Raw genomic sequence first — 13795 nt, forward strand, 5'->3', positions numbered from 1 at the left:
GGTCCTAAGTGTCATGTTCACTTGTCAGTGCTATGGGATGAGACCTTGTAGTTGAATATCTCTGAGCAACACTGATTATTTTATTAAACCCTTCATATGTATCTATTAAAGGGATTTTAAATGGCAAAGGGAGAGGCCATAGCTGCTTAGCCAGTCAAACGCTAGTTTGGGAACTCTTCATTTCTCCATATGGTATGTCTGTAGTTGAGGAAATATGCCATTGGCTTCGTTGTGGGAGTAATGAAGCTGCATCACTAGAGATCAGTTTCCATCTGCCAAAGTTTATTTGCCCCATTATCAAACTTAAAGGAAACAGCCCCTGATATCTCGTGAGCTTACAGCTGTGCCTGCAGGATAGATTCACCCGCTGGCTGTCCTTGTTAGGTGCAGGATGGAGAGCAAACACAGACAGATCAGCTGTGCCTCTTGTGCTGATGAATTGGGACACCAAATTATGATAGTATCAGAGGGGTAGCCGTGTGAGTCTGAATCTGCAAAAGCGGCAAGGAGTCCTGTGGCACCTTATAGACTAACTGCAGTGTAGGAGCATAAGCTTTCGTGGGCAAAGACCCACATATGCATCTGACGAAGTGGATCTTTGCTCATGAAAGCTTATGCTCCTACACTGCAGTTAGTGTATAAGGTGCCACAGGACTCCTTGCTGCTTTTGCAAATGATGATAGATACTCTGCATGAGATCATTGCATCATGAGCCTCACCCGAATGGAATACTTATGGCAGGCAGGGACGGTGAGCTCTGTGTGCACGTTAAGGGCAGCATAAGAAAGATGGAGGCCCTGGAGGTACCCTCAGTAGGCCAGATTCTTCCACCCTATTTCGCAGTGCCTAGTATATTCCTCTTAATTCAGCAGGACCTACCTGCAGAGTGAATATGGGGACAGAACCTGCTCCCCAGTAGTAAAGGAGAGTATATCTGCCAGCATGAAAGAGGAGAAAGCCTCAAAGCAACAATTAACATTTCTTTGTCCGACAGCCGTGAGCATTTATCTGCTGAAAAGCTCAGAGGTCCTGCTAGCTAAGTCAACATCTTGGGGGTTTTCCTTCAAACTCCACTGTTATCCTAGGCAAAGATAGAAAATTCAGCTAAATATTTTTGGTGAGGGAGGGAGACAGGAGAGGAGGGGTTGAGATGACCTAATGAGAAGATAGAGGACTGAGAGATTGAGTTTTAATGCCAGCTGTTCCATTGATCTCACTCTGCACCACCACACAAGTCACTTAACTGCGCTGGGCCTTGGTTTCCTCCTCTGTGAAATGGATATAACAGCACTTGCCCATCTCTGTAAAGGATTCAGAGATCTTTGCATGGATTAAAACTGCCAAGTATTTTCTGTTTCTTTACTGTACTTTCCATCTCTTCATTTGTGGGCTCCTATGAGACTTTTGCAGATGGTATTATCGCTCCCCATTTAATGTCAGCCAAATCAATCTTCTTTCCAGACTCTACCGTTTTTTGCAAAGTGCAGAATATGTTGTTGCCTCAGAATCATGCCATGTTACAGGCAGTGTCAGTCTGTTGCCGAGTAGGAGGATTACAATCGATTGCTTTCTCAGTCCCTCCTCACTCCCCAAAATCTGGCTGTCCTCACAAATGTACAGTTGCCTGTGCACTGCTGATAATTCATCCACAGAAGGTGCCAGTGGCTAGACCTCCAGTGAGCGTCAAATGAAGAAATGGCTTATTTCCTCCATCATAACTTGCCTCAACATACCCTCACTTTGGGAGTTGTGCACTTTTTCCACATGAATCCAGGAATATGGATCTTTGGAGGCAAATAACTCTACTTCTTAGCATGTCTTCCTGGCTGACTTTCTTTATTTGTCCTCCACTCTTTTAAAATCTCTATGGACCTTAAAGGAGCTCACCCTAGGCTCACTGGCAGATATAATCGAGATCTTGTTTGAAAACACATTAAAGTGAATCCATCTTGCCAGGCAAGGTTTTGCAAGTGTTCCTCTGCTCCAACTCTAGATATATGTATTAATGGCTGAAACTGACATTTCGCAGTTTGCAGATGGCTTGTTAAAATGATCCCAGAATTTGATACGCTGTCAAAAATTATTGTTTCATTACAGATGCAGTAATCCAGCTGAGCATCCTCTTTTATAACAAATCATGACTAGTTAGTAGCAGAGTAGGCCAGAGTAAAGTCAAATACTGGAGCACTCTCTGATTTTAACTACATAGCCAACTTCCTATACTGTAAGTGACCCATATTTTATCTGGCATAGGAACAAATGAAAACAAACTGGCTTTAAAGATAAATATTTTATTCACCTATCTTCTACTTATGTAAGATCTCATGAATTTGGTGTCAGAGTATTCACAACTCCGAGACAGGTGCTTTCATCTCATTCCTGAGATTTCTGCTTTCAAAGAAGTACAAGAATGACAGTAACCAAGAAGATTTGGCCCCATTTCAAAGTATTATAGGAGTACTGAAAGAAGAATCTAAAAATTCTTTACTGGTTTACTTCAATGCATTAAGCACTTGCTTGATAGAAACAATCCCTGGCAAAGGAATAATATGGAGATGTAATAGTACACACTGGGGAGATGTCCCTTCTGAACACATTGGTTCAGCATAGTGCAGAATTCAGCCCAGCTGGTGATGGATTTAGAGCATCGCTCTATGAGCAAGGCACTTCCACTCTCACTTTCTCTGTATTAATTATCTGAACATGAATTCATTGATACTTAACATTTAAGAACACTATCACATTTATCCATCCGGAGAGCACATGGGGATAACAGTGGAAGGAGGGAAGTGCCTTTGAACAGACAAGTCAGCTACTCTGCTTTTTATTTGCTTGTGGGGTCTTCTGTGTATTATTTTGTGGGCTGGCAAGAAAGTCATTGTAAAAAGTCAGGACAAATTCTACGCTTTTCAGAAAATGCTGACCAGTCTGTAATTAGAACCCAGGGTATGTCTACACTAGAAAGTTAGTTCGAACTAACGGACGTTAGTTCGAACTAACTTTCCTATGCGCTACACTAGCGCTCCGCTAGTTCGAATTTGAATCGAACTAGCGGAGCGCTTAGTTCGAACTAGGTAAACCTCATTTTACGAGGACTAACGCCTAGTTCGAACTAGCTAGTTCGAACTAAGGGCTGTGTAGCCCTTTAGTTCGAACTAGTGGGAGGCTAGCCCTCCCCAGGTTTCCCTGGTGGCCACTCTGGCCAACACCAGGGAAACTCTATGCCCCCCTCCCGGCCCCGGACCCCTTAAAGGGGCACGGGCTGGCTACGGTGCCCGTGCCAGGTGCAAGCCTGCCAGCACCCAGCTAGCAGACCCTGCACCTGGCACGGCACAGAGCCACCCACCCGATGCCCCCCAGCCCACCCCCTCTTGCCGGGACCAGGCTGGCGGCTCCCGGGAGCTTGCCCTGGACCGCAAGAGGCGGGCACCTTCCTGGGCTAGTGCGGACATCGTGGACCTCGTCCACGATCTCCACACTAGGCACAGGAAAGTGGCCGTCTAGGGCAGGAGAGCTGCCAGCCTGGCCACCCAGGACCAGGTGTGAATGAAAATCAAGGGGGTCCACTGAGACCCCCGACACTGAGCCCTGAGCTTACAATGGCCGTCCTGGGTCAGACCAAAGGTCCATCTAGCCCAGTAGCCTGTCTGCCCACAGCGGCCAACCCTAGGGACCCTGGAGGGGATGGACCGAAGACAGTGACCAAGCCATTTGTCTCGTGCCATCCCTCTCCAGCCTTCCACAAACTTTGGGCAGGGACACCACTCCTACCCTCTGGCTAATAGGACTCCATGGACCCAACCTCCATGACTTGATCTCACTTCCCTTTAAACTCTGTTCTAGTTCTAGCCTTCACAGCCTCCTGCAGCAAGGAGTTCCACAGGTTAACTATTTGCTTTGGGAAGAAGAACAACTTTCTCTTACTAGTTTCAAGCCTGCTACCCATTCCTTTCCTTTGGTGTCCTCTAGTCCTTCTTTATGGGAACTCAGGAAGAACTTTTCTGAATGCACCCTCTCCACCCAACCCCTGCTTTTACAGACCTCTATCCTGTCCCCCCTCCGTCTCCTCTTTTCTAAGCTGAACAGTCCCAGTCTCTGTAGCCTCTCTTCATCTGGGACCTGTTCCCAACCCCTGATCATGTTAGTTGCCCTCCCCTCTCCCACCTCCTTTTCCCAGTCTCCCCCAGTTTTTTTCAATAAAGACAGAGTCAATGTTGGAAGAAACGTTATCTTTATTTTGTACATCAAGAAGAAGGGGGGCTAGGGAAGGGCAAGTGGAAGGAGGTGAGGGAGGAATGGGGTACGAGCCCCCGATGGGGAGGACTGGGCTGGCTCTGCGGGCTTCTGGGGGTGGAAGCTCTCCTGCAGCCCCCCAATTACTCCCTCTCCCCAGATGGCAGCCTGCGGCAAGTGCAGCCGGGCTGATGGCCGAGTGGTGTGATGTGCCCAGTGTGGGCACTCAGGGCACTCCAAGCCAGAACTTCTTTGCAAGCGGGGCACCCCTTAGAACTGTGTGTCCGGGGTGGGGGTCGGGACCCTTTAAGCGCAGCCCTCGGCTAGCCTGAGACAGTATCTCCATGCTCTAAATCCTCCTTTTATGCCCTGCCGGCACTGCTTCCGGCCATCATTAAGCCCTGTTCAGAGTCCACTCAATGTGGACTTACTAGTTCGAACTAGCAAAACGCTAGTTCGAACTAGTTTTTAGTTCTAGATGCGTTAGTTCGAACTAGCTTAGTTCGAATTAACTAATTAACTAAGTTAGTTCGAACTAGCGCTGTAGTGTAGACGTACCCCCAGAGACATTATTCATTTTTCATTCTCTTTGGTTTATGTTGCACACAAGCCATGTGTAGAGTTTGTAGTTAATGTATTTTTAAAAACAGTGAGCCCAAAATGAAGCCCTAATATATCAGCACTGTGGAAAATAAAGGGTTTCAGAAGGAAAGTAAAACAAAGTCCTTAAACGGAGGTAGTAACTCAGATATTTCAGGTTATTAAGATGTCAAACTGTTATTTCCAATTCTTTAAATGGCTGATAACTGTCTAAGGCCAAAAGGTCTGGGATGTTTTTAGATTGCTTAGCCAGCTCTGTTTTCTGTTGTTTTTTCCCTTCTAAAGCAACAATCCTGCCCACAAATATTACCTGGCTGTGGATCCCGTTTCGGGTTCGCTGTACGTATCAGACACCAACAGCCGACGAATTTACCGAGTTAAATCCCTCACTGGTGCAAAAGACTTGGCTGGTAACTCTGAAGTGGTGGCAGGGACTGGAGAGCAGTGTCTGCCATTTGATGAAGCCAGATGTGGAGATGGAGGGAAGGCAGTGGACGCAACCCTAATGAGCCCTCGAGGTAAAAGAAGTAAAAGAAATTGGAGAAAGCAATTGTCTGAGGCTAGGCTGGATCTGGATATAATTATCTAGTAATTAAATCACTACTTGCATGGTAATTTTTATTCTGTGCTTTAATCACAGTGGATTGGCAAGCGATCATGCTTTGTTTAGTTAAAGCAAACTTTATTACCCTTTTGCTGTTTGCTGCAAAAGAAGACCTGAACGTGATTTCACTTAATAGTGCTTCCTCCTAAAAGGAAACTTGCAGACTGGAAAACACACCAATGTGTGAAACACAATCCTTTTCTCAGGCTATGTCTATGCTACAGAGTTTTTTCGGAAACTCAGCCTTTTTTCTGGAAAAACTTCACTTATGTCCACACTGCAATCATGTTCCTTTGGGGGAAAATCAAAAGAACAGAGGGGTTTTTCTGACATTGGTAACCCTCTTTCTACAAGGAAGAAGCCTTTTTGCGAAAGAGCTCTTTCGGAAAAAGGCATGTGTGGATGGGGAATAGGGAGTTCTTTCAGAAGAAGAGGAAAAAGTACAGGTGCCCTAGTGGCCATTCCATCCATAATAATCCCATCTTCAATGCAAGATGGAATCCATACTGTGTGGATTCTATCTTTCAAAAAAGCAGATCGCTTTTTCGATGCGCTTTTGCAGTGTAGACACTCTCTTTTGGAAGAAGTTTTTTCAGAAGATCTCTTACAGTAAAGCTTCTTCCGAAAGAAGCCTGCAGTCTAGACATAGCCTCAGGGTGGGAAGATGCCTGATATGTTTATTAATTTCAGTTTGATGTGCTTTAGCCTACTCCCTCAAATGGGAAAAAATGGTCTGTATTTTTATTTATTTTTTATAATTTATAGTAAGGAGCCATAAACAATTTTAAGGGTATTTGGTGACTTTTAAGGGGTTTTTTTTTTCATCACAAATGAAATCATGAATATAGTCTTGTGTTTGCTATTTTGCTTGGAACACTGAAATCAATGGCTTGGGAGCCCCCTATATAAAATGAAGGGATTGTAAATTTTTAGCAAAGATTTTCTTTCAATGATTTGAGTTAAGTAGATGTTGTTGAAACCAAACAGAAACCCCCACAAAGGCTCCTAATTTGCAAGCACTTACACAGTTGCTTGTATTTATCATGAGCAGCCAGAGTGAATGCAATGGGACTACGGACATGTGTAAAGTTAAGCACATGTATCAGGGCTTATTTACATTTAAAATACAGGAGCTGCTTGACTGCTTTAGTGAAAATGCTTCCTAAGCCAATGGGAGGGCTACTCCCATCAGCATAGGTATTCCACCGCCTGAGAAGGGCTAGGTTGACAAGAGAATTCTCCTATCCACTTAGTGCTGTCTACACCAGGGTTAGTTCAGTTTAACTGTGATGCTCAGGGATGTGGATTTTTCACACCCCCGAGCTACGTAGCTATACCAACCTAATTTATGATGGGAGACCAGACATGAATGTTGGTGGGATAGGAGCTTAAAGAATTTTGAAACATCCAGAATGAAAACCACTTCCACTCGGGGTCCTTTTTATGATGTCCATTGGGTCAAAACCTACAAGTTCTCAAATTACATATAGAATCAACCAGGAGAAACAAAATCCAAATTTTTCATGTCAGAACCAAGGAGAAAAATCTTTCTTTAAAAAAATAATTTCAAGTTTCTTATACAAAGGCAGAAAAGAGAATAGGTCAAAATAATAAGTAAAGAGAAGATTCAAGATTAAGTCTGCCTTGTTAAAAAAACACAGAATAAGTCAGCATAGTTCCACTGACTTCAACAGAGATACATTGATTTAGCCAAGGATCTGTACTGCAGTGTCAGATTGAAAAAATAGGAATGAACAAAAAAGCAGCACCTTGTAACTATCTATATTTGGAATGAACTTATCAATAAAGCATAAGACCAGAGCACTGATTGTTGCCTACTTTGCAAACCTGTAGGAATTGCAGTGGATAAGTACGGGCTCATGTATTTTGTTGATGCCACTATGATTCGGAAAGTTGATCAGAATGGAATTATATCAACTCTGCTGGGCTCTAATGACCTAACTGCTGTTCGACCACTAAGCTGTGATTCCAGCATGGATGTCACCCAGGTAGAATTTTATCTCCTCTTTGTGCATGTGCCATACAACAGATGGCTATTTACTTTGGATAATTGCCTGGCCATTCTCTGTAGAAAATACAGTATGTTAGACTCCTCTGAAAAAGGATTTAGAAGGTATTGATGGTATTATTCAGGGCAGGATAGCAGCTTATATAATTAGTTACTGAAAAGAATGAACCTACCCTCCTGCAGCGGTTAACACAAGTTATTTACACAGTTATCGAGAAATAAGTTTGAGATCATGGAAATTAGTGTTATGATTGCCTTTAATTTCCTTACCATGGAATTTCAGTAATACAGATTCTTTGTAACAGATACATGATTAACCAAAGTTAGCACAGTCCATATTTTAAGTTTGCACCTACAAGTATTAAGTATAGCACTTAGTTCCAAGATCTATTCTGTTAAGTCATTCACTAATTTGCTGCTGTTTCACATATCATTATTATTTGTTTAAAGCAATTTACTTCTCTGGTGTGAGTTTTACAATAACCACGGATTACTGTGTGGTTCATAGGTGCGGCTGGAGTGGCCAACCGATCTTGCTGTCAATCCAATGGATAACTCTCTTTATGTCTTGGAAAACAACGTCATTTTACGGATCACAGAAAACCATCAGGTTAGCATCATCGCTGGACGTCCCATGCACTGTCAGGTTCCCGGGATAGACTACTCTCTTAGCAAACTGGCCATTCACTCTGCGCTGGAGTCAGCCAGTGCAATTGCCATCTCACACACAGGAGTCCTTTATATCAGTGAGACAGATGAGAAAAAAATTAATCGACTACGCCAGGTAACCACTAATGGAGAGATCTGCCTCCTAGCAGGGGCAGCTTCGGACTGTGACTGCAAAAATGACGTCAACTGTAACTGTTATGCTGGGGATGATGCTTATGCCACTGACGCCATCTTAAACTCCCCATCCTCCTTAGCTGTGGCTCCAGATGGCACTATCTACATAGCAGACCTTGGAAATATCCGCATTAGGGCTGTTAGTAAAAACAGGCCCCTTCTTAACTCTGTCAACCAGTATGAGGCAGCTTCTCCAGGAGAACAGGAACTGTATGTCTTCAACGCTGATGGCATCCACCAGTACACCCTCAGTCTTGTTACCGGAGAGTATCTGTACAATTTCAGCTACAACACCGATAATGATGTCACAGAGGTGATCGATAACAATGGTAACTCCTTAAAAATTCGACGGGATAACAACGGAATGCCACGCCATTTACTGATGCCTGACAATCAGATTGTCACACTGGCTGTCGGCACTAATGGTGGACTCAAAGTAGTGTCTACCCAGACCCTGGAGCTTGGATTAATGACTTACAATGGAAATAGTGGGCTCTTGGCAACAAAGAGTGATGAAACGGGGTGGACGACCTTTTATGAGTAAGAAAGTTTTTTAAAATCTGTTGAGTTTGCATTTCTCTGTCAAGTGAGCGTGATTAGGGTCTAATGTAATGCCCATTGAAATCAATGGCAGTCTTTCTGTTGGCTTCAATGGACATTGAATCAGGCCTTTAAATCTTGATGCAATAGGTCCTTCCGCCAAGCGTGTGTGATTTTGTTAACTTTAATAGTCTTGCAGGGTCCTTGCATAAGGGCCCGAGACAGATGCTTCCTGTGAGCTTCTGTGCACCTGTGAGTCCCACTGGAGAGGATGGGTAGTGGGGAACTCCCCCACCCACAGCCAGTTACTAGCACTGCTGTTTGCAGGATACGGCCCAACTTCCTTTGCTGTAAGTGGAGTGCAAAGAATTCAAGCCCCCTTTTCCAAACTAGTCTGCCCAGTTCACAACACAATAATTTGTGGTTGCACCCTACAAGGCTGCCTCTGACAAGAGAGTTCAATATTAGTTTCTTTTGGAATTCAAATTACAAGTCTTGCTGTTCAAATGTCAGGATATTGGACTCATATTACATATGGGAGATAAAGTGTTGATTAACTTTACCGATTGTTCATTCTAGAGATAGGTGAGGAAATTAGATCCCAAGGTATCTAAGACCCTACTGTGACTTATATAATTTCTAGATAGTCCAAAATCACATTGGTTTTCATGAGTAGGTAGATTAAAAAAAGACAGAATTTCTTCTTTAACTGAAATGGATCAGAGATAAACTGCTTAGGTATATTAAAAAGATGGAAAAGCAAACTAGATTTTCTCTAACAATTATCCTGTGCTTAATAGTCTTACTATAATTTACTTGTCAAGAAGAGGGTTTCCTAAATAAGTAGACATATATATGATGAATGTGTAAAAGTGAATATTCTGGCTTTTAACGATGCCAAGATTGTTATTTAGATACTGAGGATTTTGCTGAAATAGTTAACTAGTGTATATTTGTGAGTAATTTTTCCAAGTTAAATTTACAACTTGGCTCTAGCGGCTGTGTCTGCCACATCAATGGTGGATAATAAGGCTGGGTTTGCAATGGTGTAGCCTTCTTGACTCACTGCCCTGAGAATGGTTCTTTTGGAGTCTGGCAGGTGTTCAATCAGCTCAGCCAGCTTGGAGTAATTATCAAAATCATGGTTCGCTAGCAAGGCCGAATAGTTTGCCTTGTGAAGCTGTAATGTGGCTGAAGAGTAGATCTGTTTCTCAAGCTTTATTTACAAATGACTGTGCTGAGGTTTGTTTTTCTAAGATAGTCTTCTGAGCAATGGGTTTGCACCTGTAACATAGGCCAAAGCATATCGTCACCTACTACTTAAACACTGATGATTTTCTGCAAGAAAATAAAACAAAAATAACAGATGAATATAATAAGTATCTGGTTGATCTAGCTGGAAATATAACTGAATTATCAATGCACATCGGTATTATCTCTGTTTTTGTGTTTGGTTTATAAAAAAGAAAAACAGTGCCATCTGGTGGTCACTGTGTAATTTGACCACTAAATTGAACATCTGTTCATTTTTATATATCTTATTGATAAAGCTACAAAACTGTTATCTTTAACATGTAACTGGCCTGTTTCTTTAACATATGTCAGCTATTTAATTAGTTACATTACTGAGGCCCAAGAGAGTACCAAATACTGATCACTGAATCAAATTAATATTAACTGTATCTGACCTTTGTGAAATACTCTTAATGATGAGATGTACATGGGATTTGAGATAGACTTTTACTTTGTTGTCATTGATTATCAATAGTTCAAGGTTCACTAGATCACAGGTGGTATCAACTAGTTTTATTTCCTAGAAACCACATTTTAAACCTAAAGCACATATTTTAATGAATGGATACAAAAGAATTAAAAGTGCACAGATTTAAATAACTAAAATGGCAATATTACAATAACTTAGAATTATGACAAATTGCAAAATGTATTTTTAAATTGATAGTTAGAAAACATTGTTTTTATTAGAAACATTGAAAATTACAATATTGCTTTCCCAAAGTGTAATTTAAAGTCATGACTTGAGACGGTATCTTGACATGATTTTACAGGAAAACATCTGCTCATTTTTATTGGACTATTAAAGTGGAAATATGACATGCATGTTCTGTGATGTGCTTACATGAATCTTGAGAGTATTATATGTTATTATTCTATGTTAGTTTTATAGTCTTTATAGAATTCCTAGGTGCTTTCAGTGGAACTGTTCCTGGTGCTAAGCACCATGTATTAGTATGCCTGGGACTAAGTAGTACAGGATTAGGCACTAGATTAGTAAATTAGTATGTTTGAGAAAGGGTAGATAGTAGCTAATTATCTCTTCTGTTTTGCAAGTAAGTATTGCAGCTGGGCTAAGTACTATGTACAATAATATATATAGCTAGTAGATAAGAAAGGTTATGGTTTCTGTTAATCTAGAATGTCACCAGTTGTATATGTGTTAACACCCGGATCATATTCTATACTCTTGCAGCCCAAGTTTTTTCATGTAATTAAAGAACAAAGCCACATGATCATCTCTATCTAAGTTACAAAACATCTGTAGTATGCCATCCACAAAGCTGTCTGTGTCTCGGAGGCATTTTTAGTTACAAGAAGAATGTGCATTATACCTAATATGAGGGAAACAATTTGTAAAGGGTGAAACATAACCATGGGTATAAGATGCAGATACTCCGCATGGAAAAGTATGTCCAGGGATAAACAGAGGCATCTAGTTGGAGCTGACCCTGTGTAGCCAATTTACTGTGATGCGTTATCATCCTGAGTCTGTTCTGGCTCAAAGCTGTTTTATTAATGAGACTAAGTAATAGTTAAAATATAAGCAAATCCCTATCAGCATAGCACACCATATTGATATCCCTGTGGGCTTTTGGAGTGTCTCAAGAAAATGATGAAGTTTTCCCATGAATCAGGCTCGGTTTTCTAAGGATATATTTACATGTATGCGGATACACTCCTTGTCTATCTCCACATAAGTTCAAAAGTTGCTGTTACACCTTTGTTATGCTTCTTATTTGAAACAAACCTAGTTAAATCCTTTCTACAGGCTGTCAAGCCATTTCAAATGTTAAATTTCTGGATGCCAGAATGCAGGCCTTAAAGGGTGTGGCTACCCTGCACCATAGCTCGAAATAAGCTACGCAGTTACAGCTGTGCAAATTGTGTGGCTTATTTGGAATCAGTTCTGAAATAGCTTATTTCAAAATTCGGCACTGTCTACACAGCACTTATTTCAAAATTAATTGCTCCTCCAAAATGTCCCTTACTCCTCGTGGAATGAGGTTTACGTGGACATTGGAATGGCAAGCCCATTACATTTAAAAATATTGGGCACGCTCAAAAGACATGGAATAGCTATTTTGGGATACCGCTGGTCTCTCGAAATAGCGCTGCAGTGTAGACGTAGCCACCGAGTGCGCAGAGCATATAAGTGCTTAGATATTGAAACAATGGACACGTTATAAGAATTCTGTATAGAATAGAGAATAAAATATTGGCACAGACACATAGAAGGGGTGCACAATGTGATTGATGCCTGGGATCATTTGAGAGGCCTGCAAATAATGTGGCAAAAATGGTGAAGTCTTCTCTCAGAATATTGTGTATTAGGTATATTGAGAGATGACTGGGAGAATCTGCTTGGATGATCACAATGCATTCAATCTTTGGAGAACCCCAGGAACTACTTCACCCATTAGCCAAAAAAAAAAAAAAGATGGATCCAGGAACTCATCATGTCCCAGGCAATGTCCTGCCTCCATCATAGCCATTGCTGAGTAAAGGCATTCTATCTGTCTGCTGCCCGGCTCCAGGAAATCAGGCTATGAGCCACCAACAGCATCCATTAAGGAAGCTTTCATCAACTTCCCTATGCAAAATCAGCGATGTCTCTGTTGCCAGGTTAGCTCTGGGTCTCACTCACATCTCACTAACTCTGCTACCTACTTTCCCTCCTAGGCTGTGTCTAGACTGGCAAGTTTTTCCAGAAAACCAGCCGCTTTTCCGGAAAAACTTGCCAGCTGTCTACACTGGCCGCTTGAATTTCCGCAAAAGCACTGACTTCCTACTGTAAGAAATCAGTGCTTTTTGCGGAAATACTATGCTGCTCCCGTTCGGGCAAAAGTCTTTTTCCGAAAGACTTTTGCGCAAAAGGGCCAGTGTAGACAGCAGAGATTTCTTTTCTGCAAAAAAGCCCCAATCGCGAAAATGACGATCGGGGCTTTTTTGAGGAAAAGTGTGTCTAGATTGGCCACAGACGCTTTTCCGCAAAAAGTGCTTTTGCGGAAAACCGTCCTGCCAATCTAGATACTCTTTTCCGAAAATGCTTTTAATGGAAAACCTTTCCGTTAAAAGCATTTCCGGAAAATCATGCCAGTCTAGACGTAACCCTATTGTATGTATGACATGGAGCAAAATCCTGGACTCACTGACGTCAGTAGCAAAATACCGATTAACTTCAGTGAAACCAGGATTTCACCCTGGGCATTCATTTTAGGAACATAGGAATTGTCTTATCAGATCAGAGCAGTCCAGAATCCTGTTTGACAGTGGCCTGCATCAGCTGTCCATAGGTGCAAGCAGTTCCACAGGCTAACAACGCTATGAGTAAAAAACCAAATATTTCCTTTTGTTGATTCTAAATGTGCTGCCTTCGAATTTCATTAAAATTCTAAAGGTATGTCTACACTGCAGAGTTTTTCCAGAAAAACGGCCATTTTTCCAGAAAAACTACATTTACATCCACACTGCAATTGCATTCATTTGACAGAAAGTCAAAAGAATGCAGGGGTTTTCCAACAGTGGTAAACCTCTTTCTACGAGGAAGAATGCCTTTTCCGAAAGAGCTCTTTTGGAAAAAGACATGTGTAGATGAGGAAGAAGGGTTTTTTTCAAAAGAAGGGGAGCGGGGGGGGTCAAAAGAAGACGCC

The 13795-nt window shown here is 41.9% G+C and overlaps 1 protein-coding gene across 4 annotated transcripts in view; it reads left to right on the plus strand.

Moving 5' to 3' along the window:
* TENM2 (teneurin transmembrane protein 2) overlaps nt 1-13795 on the plus strand; it is a 1126385-nt gene that overhangs the window by 1083654 nt on the left and 28936 nt on the right. For all 4 annotated transcript variants that reach the window (XM_075900179.2, XM_075900181.2, XM_089769544.1 and 1 more), the window contains 3 exons: nt 5119-5351; nt 7292-7446; nt 7975-8849. In XM_075900179.2, the coding sequence (XP_075756294.1) occupies nt 5119-5351; nt 7292-7446; nt 7975-8849 (1263 nt within the window). The remainder of the gene's footprint in view (nt 1-5118; nt 5352-7291; nt 7447-7974; nt 8850-13795) is intronic.

This window comes from Pelodiscus sinensis, chromosome 16 (assembly GCF_052426305.1).
Source record: "Pelodiscus sinensis isolate ZL-2025 chromosome 16, ASM5242630v1, whole genome shotgun sequence".
In the NCBI taxonomy this organism is placed as follows: Eukaryota; Metazoa; Chordata; order Testudines; family Trionychidae; genus Pelodiscus; species Pelodiscus sinensis.